The sequence below is a fragment of the Mesoplodon bidens genome, assembly GCF_964165515.1.
Source record: "Mesoplodon bidens genome assembly, chromosome: 7".
Lineage (NCBI taxonomy): Eukaryota > Metazoa > Chordata > Mammalia > Artiodactyla > Ziphiidae > Mesoplodon > Mesoplodon bidens.
Genome location: NC_138164.1, coordinates 111,388,676 through 111,413,708, shown reverse-complemented (window position 1 = coordinate 111,413,708; position 25,033 = coordinate 111,388,676). Strand labels below are relative to the sequence as shown.

At 51.0% G+C, this 25,033-nt stretch overlaps 1 protein-coding gene across 3 annotated transcripts in view; it reads left to right on the top strand.

Moving 5' to 3' along the window:
- The window catches only part of CHKA (choline kinase alpha), a 61,938-nt gene extending 37,556 nt beyond the window's left edge, over positions 1-24,382 (top strand). For all 3 annotated transcript variants that reach the window (XM_081238594.1, XM_081238596.1, XM_081238595.1), the window contains 9 exons: positions 4,531-4,644; positions 9,110-9,243; positions 9,634-9,738; positions 10,515-10,573; positions 12,409-12,496; positions 12,909-13,017; positions 15,816-15,922; positions 17,281-17,362; positions 23,152-24,382. In XM_081238594.1, the coding sequence (XP_081094720.1) occupies positions 4,531-4,644; positions 9,110-9,243; positions 9,634-9,738; positions 10,515-10,573; positions 12,409-12,496; positions 12,909-13,017; positions 15,816-15,922; positions 17,281-17,362; positions 23,152-23,211 (858 nt within the window). In that variant the 3' untranslated portion in view covers positions 23,212-24,382. The remainder of the gene's footprint in view (positions 1-4,530; positions 4,645-9,109; positions 9,244-9,633; positions 9,739-10,514; positions 10,574-12,408; positions 12,497-12,908; positions 13,018-15,815; positions 15,923-17,280; positions 17,363-23,151) is intronic.
- Positions 24,383-25,033: the final 651 nt, after the last annotated feature.

Sequence of the window (25,033 nt, the reverse complement as noted above, 5' to 3'; positions counted from 1 at the left end):
TCTGCTCTTATTTCCTGCAGGCCATCCCCTTCGTCTTGGCCAGAGCTGGCTTCTGAACCGCTCATCCAATCGTGTCAGCCTCTTGCTTACAATCCTTCGCTGGTGGCTCTCTGCCCTCGTCCCAGTTAGGTGGGCTTTATCCTGCCAGGTCCCGGCAGCCTGACCCCCGCCGAGCTTCCCGGTCTCATCTCACAACGCCCTCCTGCTTCCCTCCTCTCCAGCCGTGTGGCCCTAAGCTGTGTGGTTTCCTTCCTGCCGCGGGGCCTTTGCAGATGCTGCTGCTGCTGGCTGGAATGCTCTGCCCTTCAGTCCGCACCGCTCCCCCCAACTGCTGCTGACCATTGGGATCTCGGCTCCCAGGTTCCTTCCACAGGGAGCCCCTCCTGCTCTCATCTAGGGTTGCTCCTCCATTCGCGCTCCTACAGCACCGAGTGCCTCTCCTTTGCACTTTCCGTGGCTGTAAGTTTCCGTATTACGTGTTAACGTCTGCCTGTTCTTGTGAGATTCTAAACCCAGGGCGGATCCCGCTGCTTGTACACACTCTTCGTCCCTTCCTCTCATTAGTCCAGCGTGCCCTCGCCGCCGGGGACCCGCGCGTCACTGCCACACCACCTCCTCCTCCTGCACTGGCTGGATCTCTGCTCGGGGCCCCGCAGGCAACGGTAGTAGGTGCTGTGATTTTGTCTTTGATCCTCTGCGTCAGAAGGTGGGCAGTTGGCTGTCAGAATGGGGAAGGTGGTTTGTGTTCTTTGAGCCTCTTTGAATGGCTGGTCTCCTCCAGCGGGAGGCCTGGCTCCATTCCCGTTTGTGGTGCTAAGCCTCAGGAGGGGGCCAGCGAGTCTCTGGCGGGCTCACCTCCGTGGCCTGTGCTGTGTGTGTCTCACCTTCTTTGCTCTTTGGCCTCCCCTCCCCACCAGAGAAACGCTGTTACGTCTTCTCAGTCCTTGCTGGACACAGATGAAGTGAGAAGTCCGTCTAACCCTCCCCCAGCCCCCCACCCCGGGCCCTCCCCCTCCTCAGCCTGCTCTGCCCAGGTCTCCATCTGACCCTGTCCCCGTTGCTCCCGGAGCCATTCTTGGTTCTGTCACCGGCAACTTCTGTGTTGGCAAATCCAGGGCCCACTTTCCTCTGGCCCTGTTCGCTGTCTCCACAGCGTCTGACACAGGACACGCTGTCGCCCGTCCTGCCAGCAGGCGTCCTCGCCTCCCGCACTGCCGGCTGCCCCGGTTCCCCTCCTGCTGCCCCGGCGACATCCGGGGTGTTCGGTTGCCCTGTAAGATGTGTTTCTTGCTGTCGGCACGGTCGGTTGGAAACATTGCTGCAGGTGCTGGGCGTCCTCAGGCTCTGTGCTGCTTCCCCCTCTGCGGCCAGTTCGTTAGCTTTCATGCTGTCCGTACGCCGAGGACTTTGTATCTGGCCCAGACCCCGCGGCGGCCCCAGCAGCTTCTCTGGGCTGATTCGGTCCTCTTCCTCGGTTCCTCTGCTCCGCGCATCGGCCCCTCCCAGGCCTTGCTTTGCCCCCATCAGGGTCACCGTGTCCGCCTGGGGGTGGCCACCCCGTCACGCTCCGTCAGGATACCCTCTGCTCCTCCTCTGCGCTGCCCCAGTCTGCCAGTGGCCCTGCTCGGTTCCAGCCGTTCCTGTCCCTGGAACGCAGGCTCTGTCCGGGCAGCAGCCACGTGTGTCTTGTTCTTATTGTTTCCCTGGGGCTTAGCACACGCCGGGTACAGAGTACATGTCCAAGTTATATTTGGGGGGTGAATATATGAATGAGTATTTCTGAAGCCATCGTGATTCGTTTCAAGTTGAGGTATTGAGCTGCTCTCCTGAGAAAGCAGGACCAGCCGTGGGTGGATGGTGGGGGCCGAGCCCGGGTGCTGCGGGCGGTGGACCGGGTCACGCCCGTGCGCCCGTCCTTCACTGAGCTCGCTTTCCTTGAGGGTTTGGAGGCCTGAGGATACCTGCTGTCCTTCGTAACCTACCCATCTTTCTTGCTTGCAACTTGGCATTTTCTTTCTTCCTCTCCAAATCCTTCCCTCCACACACCACGCCCCCTTCTCCCCACTGTGAATAAATATTGAACTGCAGTATCACAGAAGAACAAAGGTATTTCTTGTTCACAGTGTGCAGAGCAGTGCTGAAGAGAATTGGAAAGTTCTTTAAGTCTCTTTCCATCTTCTCTCCACCATCCTGGCACCGGGTGGACCCTGCTCTGGAGGATCCTGGACAGTGTGGCTTCGGCCCCAGTACCAGTGATGGTGCCACGTGTGAAGTCAGCTCCCAGCAGACTTTGCACTGCATGGGTACCACGTGCACTTCGTGAAGTCATACTGTGGACATTTCAGACGTAAAGGGCTATTTCGGATTGGCTGCACGTGAGTGTCTTACATATGCCAACCCCAGTGCCCTCCAGCTTAGTCACTCTACACAGAAAAAGGTTGAAAAACCAAATTTTAATCCCGGCAAAATCCTGGCTACGTAGGACAGAGGAGATCCCGATCCTACTCTTTGGAAACAGTCGGGGAGTGGGTTGGAGTTTTGAGGTGGGAGACTGGACAGAGGGCAAGGGGCTGCCAAGAGCCACTGCCCGCAGACGGCCTGGTCTGGGCCAAGCCCAGAACCTCCTCGTCCACGATGCCAGCCTCCGATCGCTTGGGCAGGCGGCAGCAGAGGGTTCACTTCCTGTGGGGTGTCTCTGAGGCCGGAGTTGAGGTAAATGGGGCCAGCACTGACTGTACCTCCTGCCTATGTTTGCTGTGAGGTCAGGTGAGTGAGTGAAAACATTTTGCCAGCTCAATAGAGCTGTTAGGAATTCGTTCTCATTCTCTAAGCGTTTAAGAAATAAAACCCGTCTGGTCAAAGTCCTCCTAAAATCCATTAACTAGATAGATCAGTGCTGTGTCTGGATTGTCCTTGTCTTAGTCTGCTCGGGCTGCCAGAAAAAGCTCCCTGGGTTTATTCTTCATAGTTCTGGAGGCTGGAGGTCCAAGGGCAGGGTGCCAACACGGCCAGGTTCCGGTGACGGCCCCTTCCTGGCTCGTAGATGCCGTCTCCTGCCTGTGCCCTCACGTGGCGGAGAGGGAGACAGAGACTGAGAGAGGGGGAGAGGGCAGGCTCCCTGGGGACTCCTCTTATAGGGATACTGACCCCGTCAGGGCTCTACCCTCGTGGCTTCACCTAAATCCATCACCTCCCAAAGGCCACATCTCCAAATAGCATCGCACTGGTGGTGAGGGCTTCAACCTCTGCATTTTGGGAGGACACAGTCCAGTTCATAGCAGTCATATGTACAGAACTGCAAATTAGTGAATAGAGAGATTGGGCCTCACAAGGTGATGATGGTTAGATCATAATTGTGAAGATTATACAAAGATGGTGGATGGATTACCAACAAACCCATTCTCCCCAAAATGTAAAAGTGACTGAATTACTTTTTACTTTAATGTGGCCCCATGTCCTTTGGAAGTAGCTTTTCTTTTTTCCTTTTTGTTTTCTTCTCGCCAAGTTTAGAATCATGTCCCTGCCTGATGAGTTTGTCCTGCTAAGTCTCTCCATCCATTTTGGTAAAATGAGTATATTTTAAAGAGCTCTGTTTTATTGAGCAATGTTTCTCTGAGATCCTGTCCCCACGGCCCCTTTCTGAACAAGGGGTGACCTAGAAGCACCTGAGAGTGTTTCCAGACCACACCTGGTGCCCCTCCCAACACATCGACGTAGAAGCTCCATCTGTAGAAGCTCCTTAAGACGCTTGGGTACAGGGCTCCTTCCCGCCCTTCACCCCAACCGATGGAAACTCTTAATCTGTAATTTCCTGCTTAAGGGAAGAGGACTAAGGAGTGGATTTGAATTGAGACCAAAAGGTGGATTTTGAAGGCAGAATGGCTCGAGATCCCACTTCGTTATTAGGAGTAACTGAAGGCGGAACGTAGGAACGTCAAGGAGGTGTAGACAGAAAGACAAGCATCAAATGACAGAGGAGACTGGGGATGAGAGCAGAAAACAGAAACCTTGAGCGCCCTGTGCTAGGGTGCATTTTGGCACAGACCCTGCACCCCGTGGGGGACCCCGCAGGCCAGTTTCATGGGCAGAGGGCCCTTTGAACCATTTTCTTTCCCTGGGCACTCTTGACCGAAAAACAGATCGACCGTCACCAGAATGGATGGAATTGTTGTGACCTTTGATAAGATGCCAAGGGTGAGACTCATAGGAGTTTTAAAATAAATAGAAGCGATAAAATATTGATACTGTTCTATTTTTGGAACCAGTGACCTAAATTCAACTTGAATTTTAAATCTCATCAATATAGTGTGATGTTTGCCAGCATGGCTCCTGAAGTTTACAGATCTGTTTCTTCGTATTTAAAGTGGGGACAGTGGTAATAAAAACAACAATTGGTAAAAATAATAATGATGATGATACGCAATCAGGGTTGCTGTGGGAGTGGGTGAAATGGCTCATGTGAAAGGACTGCTGATGCCTGGCACGTGGTCCACACTCAGTAACCGGTTGATGTGTTGCCATCTGTTTCAGGGCGCCGAGGCCATGGTTCTGGAGAGCGTTATGTTTGCCATCCTCGCAGAGAGGTCGCTGGGGCCAAAGCTCTTTGGCATCTTCCCCCAAGGCCGCCTGGAGCAGTTTATCCCGGTAAGATGTGCGGAAGGCTGGTCAGGTGCTGGGAGCCACAGCGAGAAGACGGAGTCTGTCTCGTCACCGTCACTGCAGGAGCCCGAGGTGCTGTGGTCCAAAATAGTAAATGTGGCCTATGTTAGCACAGAAGTAAAGAAAATCAAAATTTCTCTTGAATTTACATCAAAACCTCTGTCTTTCCTGCAAAGATACGTTCATCCATTCAGAAACATGCAGGCAGACCTTGTTTAACTGAGCTTCGCAGATGCTGGGTTTTTACAAATAGAAGGTCTGTGGTGGCCCTGCATTGTCAGACAATGGTTAGCATTTCTGAACAATAAGATATTTTTTAATTAAGGTATGTACTTTTTTTTTTTTTTTTTTTTTTTTTTTTTTTGCGGTACGCGGGCCTCTCACTGCTGCGGCCTCTCCCGTTGCGGAGCACAGGCTCTGGATGCGGAGGCCCGGCGGCCATGGCTCACGGGCCCAGCCACTCCGCAGCATGTGGGATCCTCCCGGACCGGGGCACGAACCCGTGTCCCCTGCATCGGCAGGCGGACTCTCCACCACTGCGCCACCAGGGAAGCCCCTGTACATTGTTTTTTGAGACATAATGTTATTGCCACTTAATAGACTCCAGTATAGTGTAAACATTACTTTTGTACACGCTGGGAAACCAAAAAATTCACATGACTCGCTTTGTTGCGGTTGCTTTACTGTGCCAGTCTGGGACCGAACCCCCAGAATCTCCGAGGAGGCCTGTTTGTGAAACCTAACAACTTCCAGGCCTTGGTTATAGAACTCGCTGCAGGACGTGGCCCTGCCCACACTGTGCCACGTGTCTGGTCTTTGCCCTGCGGGTGCCACCACTGTTCTTTCCCTTGTCTCCCACTGCCCCCCCTCACTTTAGGGTCTCCCCTGCCCTCATGTGCCTGTCAAGTTCCTTCACATTTCAAGGCCTTGCTCAGATCCTCTTGTTTGCAGGAGTCAGGACTGTTTTCCCTTCCCTGCTGTCCTGAGGCATTGCTAGTGTTGCCCTAGCATCCGCCAGTGTGCCTCATTTAGAGTTCTGTGTGCATAGCCCCCGCCCTGTGCCCCGTGCCCTGAGCCCCGAGCCCCGAAGAGGGCTTTGAGCCTTAAGAGCTCCCTATAAAGTTGAGTGTGGGGCAACTCTGGGCCTGGTGACCGGCTCGTTTGGGTGGAGATGCCGAGCCTTGCTGGCCTGTGTTCCCGCTCGTGGAAGGGCTCCCCTTCTTGAGCTGTGTGAGCTTCCTAAGGGCTAGGGGCTGCTGCCTTCATGTCTTGCCTCATGTGATGTCTTGGCCACGAGAGGCTTCGGTGTGCGGGGCCGCCCGGTGCAGTTGTGCAGGCGGTGCAGGGCACAAGGACACCTGGCCAACAGGGTTCTCTGCTCGCCAGGCCTGCGTCCAGCGGGGGCTGCGGGGGGGGTGCCCTCTTCTCGTTCACATGTGGTGCCGTGTGTGCCAGCTGCCAGCCTGGGGTGTGTTTGAAGGAATGGATGTACCTCCCTATATGGAAGAGTCCTTTCAGTCTCTTCCCTGGCGCCTGGCTGTAGGTTTTTTTTTTTTTTTTAAATATAAATTTATTGGGCTTCCCTGGTGGCGCAGTGGTTGAGAGTCTGCCTGCCGATGCAGGGGACGCGGGTTCGTGCCCCCGGTCTGGGAGGATCCCACATGCCGCGGAGCGGCTGGGCCCGTGAGCCATGGCCGCTGAGCCTGCGCGTCCGGAGCCTGTGCTCCGCAAGGGGAGAGGCCACAACAGTGAGAGGCCCGCCTACCGCAAAAAAAAAAAAAATATATATATATATATATATATAAATTTATTTATTTATTTTTGGCTGCGTTAGGTCTTCATTGCTGCGCACGGGCTTTCTCTAGTCACGGTGAGCAGGGGCTACTCTTGGTTGTGGTGCGTGGGCTTCTCATTGCGGTGGCTTCTCTTGTTGTGGAGCATGGGCTCTAGGTGCATGGGCTTCAGTAGTTGTGGCACACGGGCTCAGCAGTTGTGGCTCGTGGGCTCAAGAGTGCAGGCTCAGTAGTTGTGGCGCGCAGGCTTAGTTGCTCCGCGGCATGTGGGATCTTCCCGGACCAGGGCTCCAACCCGTGTCTCCTGCATTGGCAGGTGGATTCTTAACCACTGCACCACCAGGGAAATCCCTGTAGTTTATTTATAATTTTATTTATAGTTTTCCCATTAAAGACAGTAACATCTGTCTAGCATGAGAATCAAATGAGATAGCAAAGTATTAGAAAGAATTTTAGAAATACAAAACACTTCGTATGGTTATAAGTGCCAACGTGGATCCATCTTAAAAAACATAACGTTGATAAAACCAAATTGCAGAAGACTACAAATGGTATCATACCATTCGTATAAAGCCCAATAAAAAGCAAGATACAAATTGTTTAATAAATATACATGTGATAAAATTTCCCTTTTTAGAAAAGGTAGAGGACCAGGGAACACAACTTAGAATAATGGAAATGTCTCAAGGGGAAACACAGCTCCTTGAGATCAGGGCATGTAGGTGGTTATGTCTGTGGAATAGTTACTGTTCTCCTGTTCTTTTTGTGGGTATTTTTGTTATTTATTTAGTTATTAAAAAAAAAATGTGTGTGTGTGTGTGGTATGCGGGCCTCTCACTGTTGTGGCCTCTCCCGTTGGCGGAGCACAGGCTCCGGGCGCACAGGCTCAGCAGCCATGGCTCACGGGCCTAGCTGCTCCGCAGCATGTGGGATCCTCCTGGACTGGGGCACGAACCCGTGTCCCCTGCATCGGCAGGCGGACTCTCCACCACTGCGCCACCAGGGAAGCCCCTAAACTTTTTTTTTTTTTTTTAATCTTTCTTAAATTCGTTACAATATTGCTTCTGTTTTATGTTTTGGTTTTTTGGCCCCCTATCTCCCCCACCAGGATTGAACCCACACCCCCTGCATTGGAAGGTGAAGTTTTAACCATTGGACCACCAGGGAAGTCCCTGTTCTCCTTTTAAAGTTCTGTACTCGTGTACACGTTTACTACATAACATAGTAAAGATTTTTTTTTAAATTATTTTAAAATGCTAGGTTGAACCATATGAAACTGCCAGCGTTCAACTGTTCCTGCCCGCCACAAACCGCGATTCCATTTGGCTCAGCCTGATAGCGTATGTTATTTCCAGGTTTACCCTTGACCGCTGAATGGGGTGAGATGAAGTCCATCTCACCTGTTCCCGTGGCTGTCCTCCAGCGGACACATGAGAGCAGTGACCTCTGAGAATGGTAGTCAGTCTCATATTTCTTTGTGCTGGGAAAAGAGCTTGGATTCCAAGATTTGTTCACCTTTGAGCACGTTAGCTTTAAATTATCCCTGTTGCCAGACCAGTTACGGGCATTTTTTAACAGAGCCGAATGAAAGCTGGCCAGCTGCCTCGAGGAGTCCTTGGTGTCCTGCCACTAGACACCGAGTTCCCTGTCCTTGTCGCGACTTGATAACTTGGGTGAATCTGGGGTTGAGGGGAGGATTGAGCCTGATGCTTTCGGGGAGCTCTCAGCTCCAATCACAAGGCACCTGCCATCTTTTGAGGCTTCCCTGGCTGGGTGCTGGCCCGGGGCCTTGGCCTGCAGCGTCTGCTTCAGTTCAGAGCACCCTGTCGGGGACTTGATGTCCTGGTTCCCATTTTATGGAGCCCGGAAAACGAGGCACAGAGGTATAAAAGTACACCCTTGGCCACGTAGCATTGAAATGAGTGTTAAACCCAGAATTTGAGCTGGGATTTCTCTAACTTGGGGACACTCATTCTTAACTCCTGTGCTGTATGGCTTCGGATTCTCAGAAAAATCTCTTTGGGTTTCGGTAGGGAAGTGGTTGGTTTGGAAAAGATAAGAGGTGCTCCCGTGGGTAGCCGTGAAAGCGCAGCCAGGACGAGTGTGGCCTCAGGCTGCACTAACAGAAGATGGAGGAAGCCCCCCGCCACACCTGTCCCTGGTCGGCTTTGCCCTGAGAGCCTGCTCTGGGCCAGGCTGGGTGCCGGGCTGCCCCAAGGGCAGGAGTGGGAAACCCTCGCCCCGAGCGCCTGGCGCCCCTTCTGGGAAGCTGCTCTGAGCACCACACCGCCTGCCTTGTGTCTTGGAGGAGGGCCAAGCCGATGGGGGAGCTGGACGTGGGCCACGGCATAAACGGCTGACGACCCGGCGCTTTGAGCCTGGGGAGGAGCCCCCGCAGTGTGGGGTAGAGTGACGGGAGCGCAAGACCATAGGTGCGTGAGAAGGACTTTGCCACAGCGAAATGGACCTTTGTGGCTGGCCTGCCCCTCCCTGAGAAGTGCTGTCTGCAGGTCACAGTGCCCATTCTGAAGGAATTTTGTGCCCTGGATGAGACTTAGATGCCCTGCAAAGATGCTTCTAGCCCTAGGGTTGTGTGATCTCATGCTTCAAGGTTACCTGGATGAATGCCATTTTCTAACCCCCCTTTTTAATTCCAGAGCCGGCGATTAGACACTGAAGAATTAAGTTTGCCAGATATTTCTGCAGAAATAGCTGAGAAAATGGCCAGATTTCATGGTATGAAAATGCCATTCAATAAGGAACCAAAATGGCTTTTTGGAACAATGGAAAAGTAAGTGATCAGCCGCTGGGCTCTCACCTAGCTTCCCGCCTGTGGCTCCCAGAGGCTCTGGAGCAGCTCTTGCTTGCCGTGTGGGTCGGAGGCCTTTCCCGGTCCGCCAGCGCACAGGCTGTCCGCTGGTGATGATTGTCTCATGAATAAATTGTTCTTGCATGTAAAAATCAGTTCCTGAACCAGGAAGGACTGTTTGCAGAAATGCTCCTGGACAGGCTGGATGGGCAGAAAATCCACATCCTAGAGTGTGCTGAACCCCAGGCCCTTTTCCCTCCTCTCCGTCTGGGGTCAGGGGCCCTGCGGGTTTTGCATGGTTACATTGAACTAGAGCCCCAAAAGCAAGCTAGGTGAACTGAGCACTGATCCTTTGTTCCCCTCTTTTGCAAGATACCTGAATCAAGTGCTGAGAATTAAATTTACCGGGGAATCCAAAGTTAAGCAGCTCCACAAATTCCTCAGTTACAACCTGCCTTTGGAACTAGAAAACCTGAGGTGAGTGCTTCCATTTCCTAACTTAGTAAGTACATTGGTCCAGAAATGTAAATGTTCTTAGTCACCACATCTGCTTTCAGTGAATGTTAGGAAGCATCACCTGAGGCTTGGTGTTTTACGTTGGTTTTGTGGGATGAGTTTAAACAGATTAATTCTGTCATCTGGAGTTACAGTTTTATATGAGTGGCTTCACGAAGGAAGTAAAATTCCAGAATTCTAGTCCTGGTCAGTGACTAGGGTGGTAGGTTTTTTCTGAAACAAAAACAAAAGACAAGAACCATGGGGGCAGGCCAGCGAGTGTCAGCCGATGAGGGGAACAGATCAGCCCAAGCTAGCGGGGGATGGAGTAAGAAGCTTGACACTAGTTTCTGAGTAGAGGCTACGCTGGTGTCTCCAGGGCGCGGGGGGCACGCAGGCTTCTAGCCTTCATCTGTCGCCTGAATGTCAGCATTTCCACCTTTTACTACTCACATATTTGAGTGTCTGCTGAGCCAGTATCAGCATTGGTTCTGAGGAGATGTGACCAAGACAGTCTGCAAGGAGCTTCTCCTTTGTTAGAAGAGAGAGAAAATAAGTAAATTTAAAAAGTCAGGTTGTGATGAGAGCTATGAAGGAAACCAGAGGTCAAAACAGACTGACACAGAGGGCTCTGCCTGGGGTCCGAGGTCAGAGGGCTCTGAGGAGGGCCCCCCGGAGGGGGGAGAGCGTGTGCAGAGGTCCTGCCACGGGAGGGAGCTGAAAAGGTGAGAAGTAACAGCAAAACCTTCGTTTTCCAGATCGTTACTTGAATCCACTCCATCTCCAGTCGTGTTTTGTCACAATGACTGTCAGGAAGGTAAGAATTGCTGCCTGTTATGCTGAAGATGGGGCTCGTGTGTCTACTGAGAAGATTCCTCCAGTGTGTGTGAGAAATGCCAGGTGCCCATGAAGAGAGGGTTAGGTACATGGAATTATGGCACAGCCATGCACGAAGTGTTGTGTGACTATTAAAAAGAGTGAGGTCGGGCTTCCCTGGTGGCGCAGTGGTTGAGAGTCCACCTGCCGATACAGGGGACACGGGTTCGTGCCCCGGTCCGGGAGGATCCCACATGCCGCGGAGCGGCTGGGCCTGTGAGCCATGGCTTCTGAGCCTGCGCATCCGGAGCCTGTGCTCCGCAACGGGAGAGGCCCCAACAGTGAGAGGCCCGCGTAGCGCAAAAAAAAAAAAAAAAAAAAGGTCGAGTTTTATACAAACCAACAGAAAAATCTCTGGGATACATCAAGAGGAGAAAAAGCAAGTTTTAGAAAAACGTGTAGGGTATCATCCCATTTCTGTAAGAAAAAATGTGAGGATATCCACTAAACCGAGAGCTGGGATAAACGAAGTCACATATTTGTTCAGTGTTTAACTCCTTTCGGCAAACATGTCATTTGGCTTTGTCAATCTGAAAGGCATTAAAGAGTAAGATGGCCTCCTCGACCAGTCTGGGGGCCCTTGCCTTCTGCACCCTGCAGCCCACCACACTGGCCAGAGCCCCCTTCTCTCTCAGCATTGGCTCACATGCTTCTAATGACTTCGGGTTTCTCTCCTTTAAAAAATTGCACTCCCATGTACCCCTTACTGTAAGCAGACTCTACCCAGTGTTATTTCAAACATAACAGTTTCATCAGAGGCCCCATCCGGCCGGGCACCTCCCCGTGATACTGCCGTGGCGCCTGCCTTTGCCTTACTGTCCTCTTCCTGCCCAGCGCAGCTGGCTGAGGTCCACCCTCGGGCCCTTTCCAGGCTCTACGGCTTGTTTTTAATTTTGAGAACAATTCCTGGTGAAGACTTGTCATCAGTGAGATGTTAGTTTGAGCCAGAACACCTGTTACTAATTAGCTGATGGTTGCTGGGCAAGTCAGGTCAAGCAGGGTGTCGCCAAGTCAGCTGCAGCCTCGTGTGTGTAGCGGGTGATGGTGAACGGCCCAGACGTCACCGACGGGCTGAGGGAGGCCCCTACCGGCCACAGCAACACGGGGAGAGCGTGGAGGGGGCAGGAGCTGGACACTGGGTCTGGCCCCGGTTCTCCTATTAATGGCTCCCGGAAACGGACGATGTGTGCTGAAAAGCCTTGAACCTGGCTCAGCAGAGCCCACCCACCAGCGCCACCGTGAGAGATGCAGCACGTTGGGTAGAGCGTGGGGCTCTCCGAGCATGTGCCTGGGGGGCCAGTCTGGCAGCCAAGCCCCTTCTGCCCAGAATTCAGCCTTAAGGGAAATACTGTCGTGGGAGCGCTGTCTGTGCTCTCCTCGTTGGGGGCAAAGCAGTGGGGCCTGTGTGGGCACCAGGACCCAGCTTCCCAGCTGGGGGCCAGAGCCCCACCCGCCTCGGGGCTGCTGGGGGTGCCAGAGCTCCGGGGTGCCGAGCAGACCTTTTCCTTCCTGCCCCCGTGTGGAAATGGGGGGGGAGCCCAGGGCCACTCTGCTCTTGGGCTGCTGGCAACAGGGCTCTCGGGCCAGGCCTCCCAGGTCAGTGCTACTCCTGGCACCCTGTCCCCCCGTCCCGTGACTCAGGGCCATGTCCGCTCACTGCGTGGTCAGGATGCCCTGACAGGATCAGACCACCCTGGGCCCTGCGGTTGGAGATCTGTGCCTTCGATGACAGAACCTGCCCAGAGCAAAGGTCGTGTCATACAAACCTTTTTGCAGGTAATATCTTATTGCTGGAAGGCAGGGAGAATTCTGAAAACCAGAAACTGATGCTCATCGACTTTGAATACAGCAGTTACAACTACAGGTAAAGTCAAATGTTTTTATTTCAGTATTCTGTTAGTATTTTAATATGTGTGCAAAACGAAGGAGAAAGTAGGTCACGGTACCATCCTGAGTTGGAAGTTTCCTCCCTGGAGGCCAGCACTTTCTGTCCCAGTGGCCACGATGGCCGCGTGGGGCAGCGCAGCCTGTTCTCAGCTGCGTCAGTGGGAGCAGGGGCCAGGTCCTCAGAATCCAGAACTTGGCCTTTCGTTGGCTTCACCAGAGCACCGACCGCAGGACGGCACTCCTGAGCGGTTGCTCCAGACGGCGGGCCAGGGTGCTTTGGTCTGTCCCGTCACTGAAGCAGTCATGCTTTGGGGACCCCGGGGTCCGGCGGGGGGGGGCCTTGCAGCGGGGCCGCTGCCTCATTTTCTGTGCCTCTCGCTCTTTTTCAGGGGATTCGACATTGGGAATCATTTCTGTGAATGGATGTACGATTATAATTACGAAAAGTACCCTTTTTTCAGAGCAAACATCCTGAAATATCCCACCAGGAAGCAACAGGTAGGAGACTCGTGCTTGTATTCAGTACACTTGCTGAGAAGTAAATCACATACCTCAGTTTTACCCAGTCAGAGATGATTACCGCTTCACTTTTAAAGATGCCCTTTTAAAACCATGGTGTTGGTTAAGCAGGTCCTTTTGCTTTAAAATGTTATTTTGTGTCAAGATACAGACTCAGTATTTGAGTCCAGCCTTTTAAAATCCCTGTGCCAGAGGTAACCTGCATCCAGTCAGAGAGGAGCACAGCCTCCTTCATAATTCCTTCTAGTGTTTTCCCAAAGCCCAGCCTCCGTTGTGCTCTCTGGCCTTCTTTTGGGGATCAGTGACTTTCCTCTGTTTGTTTCACTCTGTGCAGGCAGAAGTAGTCTTGTGGGCACCGTGGTTCAGTAGCTGTTGCAGTGTTCACAGTCCCCTTTCCTGTCCTGGGTTATGGGAGTCCAGTGATTGGAGAATCAGTCCTGTGGGAATCTCTCCCCAGGAAGCCCTCTATTCCATTCTTCAGCCTCTGCCGAAGGCTTGGGTTGAGGATAAGTACGTAGTGATGCAGAAGCTAGCAGGCTGGGGAGAGGGGCACTGCGCCCACCTCTGCCAGCCTTGCAGGGCAGCAGCTCCCCCCGTGCTGGGTGGCCCTGCTGCCCGACATCCCTTCTCCCGGGATCCCCGCCTGGTCAGAACGTTTCCCAGGGGCCGGGGGTGAGGACAGGGATGCAGTCAGTCTCTGCAGTAGCTCACTCAGGAGATGTTTCTCGAGCACCTGCCTGAGTTGGTCATGGGGAGAGTCTCCAGCAGGTGGCCACACTCAAGGGCAGCTGTTCAAATACAGACTTGCCGTGTGGCCAGACCTAGGCTGCTCTCTTCTGGCCTTATTTTCAGGCAGACCTGATGACCTTGAGTGTGTCCAGAGCAGAGTGACCGGGACGGTTTTGGACCTCAAGTTCAAGCTATGTGGGTAGGAAGGGTGGGAGAACGTGGGGTTGTTGACCCCAGGGAGGAGAACACACAGCAGGCTTCAGGTTCCTGCCATGCTGAAAAGAAATCAGACTTTTATAAACACTGGGCAGGCAGCTCCAGAGATGAGAACTCTCAAACCAGTAAGGGGAGATTTTCAGTAAGAAGACAGATTTCATTTTAGTGGAAGGCAGAGCTGTGTAACCCCCAACACTGCACAGCAATGGAAATGTAAAGAAGCTCCATTCCTGTTTTCTGAGAGGTTTTAAAATCACATACAGGTGTTGGTCTCTATCAGATACCCTGTCTGTACCTACTGAGGTAATCTCATGCTTTTCTGTCTTTAATCCATTGAAGTGTTTTAAAATGTTAAACGATACTGAAATTCCTGAAATAAACTATTTGAATGAGTTAACGTTCTTTTGTAATGCTCTGTTGGATCCAGTTAGGCAATTTCTTATTTTAGGAGTTTTACATCTATGCATACATGTGAAACAGGACTTTAATGTTCATTTTAAAAATTATTCATACCTGCTTTTGGAATAAAAATTATCCTAGTCTTACAAAATGAGTTGAGTGTCCCTTTTTATTTTCTGGAACAAATTTATCTAAGATGGTGTTGTTTGAAAGTTTGGTAGACTTTGCCCATAAAACCATCTGGGCCTAGAACTTTTGGGGGAGGGAGGGTCATTAAATACCACTTTCTTAGGGTTTCAATCTCTTCAAATTTTCTCTCTTCGTTTGCCACCTTCAACGTTTAGGGTCTCCAAGAAATTAAACCATTTAGGGTGGTGGTTCAAGCATGGGTTTTAAAAACTAATGGGCCTGAATTTGAATCCCAGGTATGCCACTGCTGGTTGTAACGTACTATTTCTGTGCCTCAGTTTTCTCATCTGCAAAAATTATTTTGTTGTTGTGGGGAGTGTGCCTGTTACACAGAATTTAATAGGTATCAGCAGTCATCTTTTTGTGCCAGGTTTAGTTCAGAATCTACGGCCCCCTCCCTAGGACAGTGCTTGTTCTTGAGTGATGCTTTCTGGTGGAGGAGGGGGCGTAGTGTAAGAAAGCCGATTTTAGAGCAGGAAGATGGAAGAGGCAACACGGAAAGGGTGGGGAGTGCCTTCCAGCTGGGTAACCAGGTAGCAAGGGTTCTTCCAGGGGAGAAAGACTGACGGCTGTTATCTTCTTTACAAAAGCAAACAAGCCGAGGTTGGCTGTGTTCTGTTGCCTTCTGATGTGGTATGAAATAGTGCAGAAGAAGGGCTCTCATAAGTCCTCATTCATGTATAGACTCAATGTGCAACCTGGTAGAACCTTAGGGTAAACTGTGTCTTCTCCAAACCAGAATCAGACGCTGCCAGTTTATGGACATAAGTGTGGAAATCATCACAGCATCTTAGGGGTGGAAGGCCCCTTCACAGTGCCTGGTCCGGCGCCTGCCCTGAGGCAGCATCTGCTGACGAACGTCAGGGTGCCCTGGTGCCTCATGCCAGCGCCGCGTGGAGCACCAGTCAGGCTGGGGAGGTGTGGAGTAGGCTGACCCTGCTTTGCGGTCAGTGGAAGACAGGAGTGTGAGTTAGAAAAAACAACTCTACCTAAATTACTTTCTGCAGAAGCAGAAAGTAGTGGTCTTGCCGACAGTACGGCATCAAGTCCATTAGCTCTCTGACTGTAACCCGGTGATCCCAGCCGGGTGGGTGAGCTCCCTGGACCGCGCCCCTGGGCAGAGCAGGGTGGCGGGCTTCACTGACGTCCGGAAGAGTCACGCTTGACGTGTGCGCTTCGTGACAGCATTGACATCATCTGTTTTTAACCATCATTGATCCTAATGTCATTGCTTTTTTTTTAAGCTCCATTTCATTTCCAATTACTTGGCTGCATTCCAAAATGAATTTGAAAGCCTCAGTAATGAAGAAAAGTCCGTTATAGAAGAAGAAATGTTGCTTGAAGTCAATAGGTAATTTTCTTTTCCTTTGTCGGTTTGTAACGATAGCTTCCCTCTTCATAGCGCATACTTGGGATGCCTCCTTGCAAACAGGAGTATTTTAGGAGCTCCCTCACGACCATACATCTCGAGGTCTTGTACGTTGTCAGAAACAGAACATTTGGTTCTTGTCCACGTGGCTGAGTGTGTTCGGATCCCCCAGATTTCAGCACATGGCCAGTGAGGAGAGCAGGGTCTGTGCACTGGGTCAGGGCGCGTGGGTGGCGTTCCGAACCGTCATCCGCGCCGCGGACTCTGCTGCAGCACGCCAGGGCCTGCTCACTCTTCTCCCTCGTGCTCCTGGAGAGCTGGGTGCCACCGAGTCACATGGTTCTCCTAGAAAAGAGTTAAAAATCTGTTTTCTCAACAGCTGTCAAAGCAGGGCTGAGAAAGCTCCAGATTCCGCAAAGGTCTAGATCACTGTGTACTCACACTCATCCCTTTGGTCAGGAGGCCTGAGTTATTCCTAATCTTTGGGGTCTTCCATGAGATTATTTGTTAACAGTGACGGTTTAAGTGACTGTGGCCCTCCTCCCTCAGCATAGAGCACCTCCTTGGTGTCCTCGGAACTGTCCACAGTCCTCTCATTGAGCTGAGGCCACCCTGGCGGCCCCTCGGCTCCGCCTGCAGAAGAGAGCTTCCCTCCCTGGTTCTTGATCGGATGGAAATAGGAAAGCGGAGGTGGAGGAGACCCAGACAGAAAGGGTAGCACCAGGGGATCTAGTGGGTCAGGGATGAAGAGAAGCAGAGTCAGGTCTGGTGAGGGCACTGAAGCCCTCGTTCCTGAATTAGAGCTTTATCTTCATTGTTTTGAGAAGAACTTGGATTGGCAGTGAAGAGGAGCACGGCATAGCCTAGAGGTGGGGACCTGGCCGCACCCTCCTCCTGATTCACTTCCGGGGGAGAGGGGGATGGGGAATGGTAGCAGGTTGTCTGGAGGCCCGCGTGTTCCTCCACCTGTTGCTGGTGGGGTAGGGGCCGCCGAGGCTGTGCGCTCACACGCGTGGCAGAGGGTTTCTCTCCCTGTGTGACCCACGCTTCACCAGCAGTGGCCACTGAGGCCTCCGGGTGGGTCCTGCGAGTGTCGTTCCGTGTGCCAGGGACAGGGAGTCGGGGTGTTCACACCCGCAAGGTCACTGGCCAGCGGTGGGGAGAGGACGGCTGTGGGCTCCCGCTGCTCTGTTGCTGTGGAATATCGTCCCACTGGGTCGGCCAAGGCAGACAGTTTGCACCCAGATGAGTTAGAACGTCCATCTGGCAGGAAATGACGTCATCGGTCCTCCAACTGGTCCCACACATCTCATGTGCATTTCCTGCTTTTGTAATTACAGGTTTGCCCTTGCGTCCCATTTCTTCTGGGGACTTTGGTCCATCGTACAGGCCAAGATTTCATCCATTGAATTTGGGTACATGGTATGTTTGGGGGGTGGTTTTTCTCTTCTGCTCCCAGGAAAGAAATGCTTCCCTGTACGTGAATCCTCGGCAGTAAATGCCTGTTCCTTCCAGGGCGTTACCTGTTCCCCTCCGAGTACCTGAACCAGGTGACCAGTACCAGGACCGCGGGCTCCCCCCGGGGAAGCTGAGGGAGAAAGGAAGGCTGCATAATTGAAGCCACTTTTGCTGTTGCTGTGTCTGCCTGTGGAAGTTGCCCTCACTCCCAGGGCCAGCAGGTCCTGCCTCCCCTGCTTCAGAGAAGTGCTCTGTGGTCCTGTGGTTCTGATGGGGGTTGTAGAAATCCAGACCCTTGAGGTCCAGCCCCGACCTCAGTCCCTTCTGACACAAGGGACACTGAGTGAAGGACTGGGGGTGGGGGTACCTACCGTGCCTTGTTTTATTCACCTGTTATCACCCCATCCTCTGGCCTACAGCACCCGACTTAAGAGTTGGAAGCTGGTGCTGATTGAGTTAGACCCCCTTTTGTACAGCAAGTTTGTACCAAACCAGGTTGTCTTTTTTTTCTAACCTAAGCGCTGTCCTTGGCATTTTACTTTGCTCCATAGTGAGTGGTGGGGGGCGTCCTGGGGCAGGGGTGCACACAGGTGTAGCAAGCACCTTGCTTTGGGACAGGTGGTGGGAAAGGACTGGTGCGTTTTCTTCTCCTCGGGGCTCAGTGAGGATGGTTTCTGCTTCTAGGCAGAAGGTTTGTTAATGCACAGAGGCTCTTAGGCAAAAGAAGGGGAAATTTGGATTTTTAAAGCAGATTTGGAGTCATGGTTAGATGTTATTGTAAGACAAAGTGGACTTCAGAGAAGGAAAACCACCGAAGGTAGAGAAGGGCGTTGCATCCTAGTGAAGGCATCACTTCATCTGCAGGACACAGAGAGACCCTCAGTGTGTGTGCCCCTGAATTCTTCCAAAGACACAGAGCAGGGACTTCCCTGGCGGTCCAGTGGTTAAGACTGCACGCTTCCACTGCAGCGGGCACGTGGTCCGTCCCTGGTCAGAGAACTAAGATCCCATATGCCGCACAGCACAGCCAAAACAAAACAGACTGAAACAAAAGACATAGAGCAAAAAGTGACAAAGCTGAAAGGAAAGGGGGGCATATTCACCAAGTAGATTGCACACCTCTAGGTAGCGGGTGGACCCAGGAAAGCGTGCCACAGACAGGGTGGGCACCGGAACGTCATCACCCCAGCCAGCTCAGCCTGACAAACACGTGTGGAGCCCAAACAGCTGCAGGACAGACATCCTTTTCAGAGAATGTGGAGTCTTCGTCAGGATAGGCCACAGGCTGGGCTGTGAAACAGGCCTCAAATTTACTGCAGAGTAAGTTCTCTGACCACAGTGCAATTTAATTGGAAATCAGTAACCAGCAACCACAAAAATATCTGGAGAATTCTCAATTATTTGGAAATTAAACTGTATACTTCTAAATAAACCCTGGATCAAATGAGAAATTACAAGGACAATTAGAAAATATTTGGAATTATAATAAAAACACAACATACCAGAATTTGTGGGATGCATCCTAAAGCAGCATTTGGAAACTTATGGCTTTGCAGCTTAAATGTTGTCTTGGATATGAAGAAAGTTCTCAAGCCAGTGATATAAGCTGCTACCTCGAGAAGCTAGAAAGAGGAAAACCAATTAAGCCCAAAGTAGATAGAAGTAGAATGAAGGTAAGAGCAGAAATCATTGAAATATAAAATGGACAAAAAAATAGAGAAAATTAATGATACCACAAAAGTATTTATAAACCTCTGGCTGTACTAAGCAAGAAAGAAAAGAGAAGATAAACATTACCAAAACCGGGTACAAAGAGAGGCCATCACTACAGACTCTATAGATGTTCAAGGAGAAGACGATGATGAACAACTCTGCCCACAGATTTGACAACCTGCCTGAAATGTGCCAATTTCCTGGAAGATACAGATGACCAAAACTGACGTAAGAAATGGCCATATAGCTACTAAATAAGTTGAACTCATAATCAGAAACCTATAGATTTGGGACTTCCCTGGTGGCGCAGTGGTTAAGAATTCGCCTGCCAATGCAGGGGACACGGGTTCGAGCCCTGGTCCGGGAAGATCCGACGTGCCATGGAGCAACTAAGCCTGTGCGCTGCAACTACTTAGCCTGCACTCAAGAGCTCTCGAGCCACAACTACTGAAGCCCGCGCACTAGAGCCCGTGCTCTGCAACAAGAGAAGCCACCACGATGAGAAGTGCACCACAATGAAGAGTAGCCCCCACTCACCGCAACTAGAGAAAGCCCACACGCAGCAGCGAAGACCCAATGCAGCCAGAAATAATTAATTAATTAATTTAAAAAAAAACATAAATGTTACTAGCCTCCTTAGCCACGCATTCAAGGCTACATACACCCTCTTAAAAAAAAAAAAACTATAAGTAAACTTCAGGTCCTGGTGAATATCATCCAATATTTAAGGAAGAAATAATAACAGCCCTACAGATCTGTAGAAAATAAAGGGAGAGGGATCACTTCTCAACTCATTCGATGAGGCTAGCATGACCCTGACACCAAAACTAGACAAGGACGTTTCAAGAAAACTGCAGATCACTGCTTTTCATGAACATTACCCAAAAACCATTATCAAAATACTGGGAAAAAGTAAATCCAACATATGTAAAAGGATAATATTTTATGACCAAGTGGCATTTATCCCTGGAATGCAAGGTTAACATCAACATTTGAAAAACCTATTAGTGTAATTCACCGTATTAGCAGAATAAAGGAGGAAAATCATACAATTATCTTAGTGAATGCAGGAGAAGCATTTGTTAGAATTCAGCACCTGTTCATGATAGGAAGTCTCAGCAAACTAGTAATAGAGGTAAAGGGCATATATACAGCTCTTGTACAGCTGCCGTGGTAATTGATCGTAAAGCACTGAATGCTCCTCCCACCTCTGCCCCAAATACAGTGCAAGGCAAGGGTGTTCGTGCTCACTTCTCCTCACAGGCTGCTGGGGTGCCTAGCCAGCATAGGAAGGCAAGAAAAAGAAAGAAAATGCAAAAGTACCAGAAAGGAAGAAGAAAAACTGCCTTTATCTTTATAGGTGACATGATCATGCATATGAAAAAATATAGAAGAATCAATAGAAAAGCTATTTAAACTACTGAGTGAGTTTATCAGGGTCGTAGGCTACAAGGTCAATATGCAAAGCCCACTTGCATTTCTACGTGCTAGACGCAACTGTAAATGAAAAAATTTTAATTGTGTTTACGATGGCGTAAAAAACTTGAAATACTTAGGGATAAAATTTTCCAAATATGTGCATGATCTGTACACTGACAACTATAAAACATTGCTAAAAAAAACCTAAATAAAGAGAGATACCACATCTGTGGATTTAGAAGACCTAATCTTAAGACGTCCATTCTCCCCAAACCATCTGTCGTCTCCGTGACCCCAGCAAAATCCCCACAGGCTTTTGGTAGAAATTGACAAGCGGATTCTAAAACGTATGTGAAAATGCAAAGGCCCTGGAATAACTAAAACACTAAAACTAACTAGAACCACGTTGGAAGACTTAGGCTACCTGATTTCAAGACTTACTAAAGCACAATAATTAAGATCATGTGGTGTTGGTAGTAAGATAGACATAAATCAGATGGAACAGACTAGCGTTCCCAGAAATAGACTCCTACACATACAGGTAACTGGTATTCCACAGAAAGGCCAAGGTAATGCATTGTGGAAAGGATTAGATTTTCCAAAAATGATGCGGGAACAACTGAATAAGCCATATGGAAAAAAATAATGAACTTTAAACTTGCGCTCTACACAAAAATTGACTTGAAACAGATAATAGACCTAAATGTAAAAGCTAAAACGGGAAGAGAAGCTTCGTAGCTGTGGCAAAGATTTCTTAGGTCACATAAAGCACTAACCCTCAAAGAAAAAAAATACAGTAAATTGGACTTAATCAAAATTTAAAACTTGTGTTATTGGAAAGACACCATTAAGAAAATGAAAAGCCCAGCCACAGACTGGGAGAAAATAAGGCAAATTTATATCTGACAAAGGACTTGTATTTAGAATATATAAAGAACTCATAACTCAGCAAGAAACCAAACAACCTACTTTATAAGTGGACAAAAGATTTGAACACTACATGGAAGGTAAACAAATGGCCAGTAAGCATCTTTTCATCTGCTTGATACAAAGTCATAAAGGAAATGCAAGTTAAAGCCCCAGTGAGATGCCTTGCACACCCATGACAATGGCTAGAACTTAAACTCACAATACCAAATATTGGCAAGACTGTAGAGCAGCTGACCTCATATACATTGCTGGTGGGAATGTAGAAGGGTGAAACCAGTGTGAAAAACAGTTGGACAGCCTCTTATAAAGTCAAACATACACTTACCGGGACCTCCCTGGTGGCACAGTGGTTAAGAATCTGCCTGCCAACGCAGGGGACACGGGTTCGATCCCTGGTCCAGGAAGATCCCATGTGCTGCGGAGCAACTAAGCCCATGCACCACAAATCCTGAACCCACATGCCACATCTACTGAAGCCCACACACCTAGAGCCCGTGCTCCGCAACAAGAGAAGCCACCGCAATGAGAAGCCCGCGTACCGCAATGAAGAGTAGCCCCCGCTCGCTGCAACTAGAGGAAGCCCGTGCGCAGCAGCGAAGACCCAAAGCAGCCCCCCAAATAAATAAATAAATTTAAATCGACTATACTTCAATAAAATTAAAAGTTAAAAAGAAAACAAAACAGAAAAAAACGTACACTTAACCATATAACCCAGCAGTCCCTCTCTTTGGTATCGATCCAAGAGAAATGAAAGCCTATTTCCACGCCAAGACTTGTATTCAAGTGCTCACAGCAGCTTTATTTTCAGTAGCCCCAAGCTGGAAACAACCTACATGCCCATCGGCAGATGAATGGGTGAACACACTATGTTGGAGGCGTATCACGGAAAAGTACTCAGCCACGAACACGGCAGCGTGGATGCGTCTCAGACACAAGCCAAACACCAGAGGGGACGTAGCGGGTGATTACATTCCCGTGGAAGCTTTCTGTCGCGATCTGGTGGGCTTGACTGCAGAGACCCAGGAGGACTTCGAGGGTGATTGTGGTGTTCGTGGTGAGCTAGGTGTTTGCATTAGCGAACACCACACATTTTAAATGAGTTAAGTTTTGTGGTATATAAATTATACCTCAACGTTAATTTTCTTTGAAGTGACATTGTAATCTTGGCAGCAGTGCAGACTTTTCGATCTGGAGTGGTCCTTAAGAGACTGTGTTCTGCACACCAGTGGGCAGACAGGGGAAGGGACCCAGGGGCCCGGTGGCTGGCCAGGTTTTCTCACTTCCCTCCTGGTGTCCTTTTAGTAATCGTGCTGCAGCAAACAGGTGGCACCTACCATCTGTCTACACTTGCTAACGCCCCAGGGACCTTGGGCTTTGACAGAGAAGCCTCTGTTGTATGCGTCAGTCCGTGTCTGTAGCGTTCAAGGTGAATGAGTCGGTGAACCATGCTGCACCAGATACATAGAAGTCCCGTCTCCCGTCTGGAATGGCAGGGCCGGGGCGGCGCAGCTGATCAAGCGGGGGACGTTGAGGGTAAAGGGAACGCGGTGACCGGGGCTGCTGCCGGCAGGAGAGAACCGTCCTGAAAGCAGCGCGGCTCCTGGCTGGCCTGCAGCACACGGAGCTGCTCTGCTCTGTGCCGGGGGGCGGGCGGGACCCTTGGTGAGGCCCCTCTTCCTTCTGTCTCCTAGGAGTATGCCCAAGCCAGGTTCGATGCCTATTTCGACCAGAAGAGGAAGCTTGGGGTGTGACTGGGGAGGCCCGCCTGCGCTGCATCCCTGGACTGCGCGGGGGCGGCCGAGCCCGAGGGTCCCTCTGTGCCCCGACTACTGTACCTGCAGCAGGAAGCCTCGGACGTCTCGCTGCCGAACACGGATGTGTATGATATGAAAGACTGTATTAAAATTGAGGAACATTTATTTCATATCTTGTTTACGATTTCACTAGGACTCTGACATGAGATCAGGAAGCAGAATTATAGTACACTAGTGCAATAGTGCAACATCTCAGACCCCCTTAATCTAGAGAAGGCATTTTCTACTTCAGTCAGGTGGGGCGAACAGCAAGAGTAAGCAGTGTCACTGCAGGTGCCTTTTTGGTTAATGTTGATCTTTAAAGGATGTTAATGACCGCGCTGGTGAACAGCGCTGACCGGGCTTTCTGTAGGTAATAGGTGTGTAGGGCGGCGAGTGGGCAGCGACACTGCCACCGCGGTCCTGGGAGACGCAGACCGCCCCCGAGGTGTGGGGTGCACAGAGGCGGGGGTGACTCTGGCTGCCCGCTGACTGCTACCTGTCATCCGGGTTTTCCTCTGCAGGTGAATCTCAGATGAATCTCACCCTAACTGGATGCAGCCCCGCCATGCCCTCTAACTGAAAGTGCTTTATTAACTCCGGCTCTGGGGCAGGCAGTGGGCCGTGGCCACAGAGGGCCAGCAGGCTGCACGGGGCGGGGACACGTGGGCACACATGCCCACCCTGGCCCCACCCAATCCACTTTCCTGGCAGGGAGCGGGCTGCTTTGTCCCACACTCTGCAGCCTTTTCCCCTCCACCTCTGCTCAGCCTGGAGCTGGGCTCTTGTGACAGGGCCGGCTGCCCGCCCCCAGGCATGGCTGTGCCCCAGGGAAGCCTCCTGCCGCCCCGGTGCTGGGGCCTCGGTGGGCTGGGTGCGGGAGGGAAACCTTGCCCTCACTGCTCCCCGGCGTACCTCACGTGGTCGTTCTGGTGGGAAACCGCAGCCCGTACGTGGAGTATGGGGGCGGGGATAGAGTATAGCTGTGAAATCCGTATGTATTAAAAGTCCTTTGGGATAAATTCTTCTTTTTTTTCACTCTGAACTCTTATTTGAATTGTTTTTTGTGCATACATTCCTGCTACCACAAAGACTGTACTATACAAACAATAAAAAAGGTAAGAGTCCATCCTCTGCGGTCACGCTCAGATGCATCCCTAGTCTCGGGGAGGTCTCCAGTGTGTCCACCCGGCTCTGGAGGCAAAGCCCTTGGGCAGGAGGGAGGGGGCTGTCCAGGAGATGACTGAACGGCTGGGCCAGGGCAGGAGGGAGATTTCCACTGCCCGGCCTTCTAGACACCGAAAGTTTTAACCAGGTGAGTGTGTTATGATATCCAAGCAATAAGACTGAGTCCTAGGGACTTCCCTGGTGGCACAGTGGTTAAGAATCCGCCTGCCAATGCAGGGGACAGGGGTTTGAGTCCTGGTCTGGGAAGATCCCACGTGCCGCAGAGCAGCTAAGCCCGTGTGCCACAACTACTGAGCCTGTGCTCTAGAGCCCGCGAGCCACAACTGCTGAGCCCGCGTGCCACAACTACTGAAGCCTGCACGCCTAGAGCCCGTGCTCCGCAACAAGAGAAGCCCCCGCAGCGAGTAGCCCACGCACGGCAACGAAGAGTAGCCCCAGCTCGCCGCAACTAGAGAAAGCCCACACGCAGTAGCGGAGACCCAGTGCAGCCAAAAATAAAGTTTTTTTAAAAAAACCAACAGCCCTAGATGCTGCTTCCCTGTGTGTGAGATGGTAGAACACAGCTCCCAGCTCCTGCCTGTGCCCACAGGGC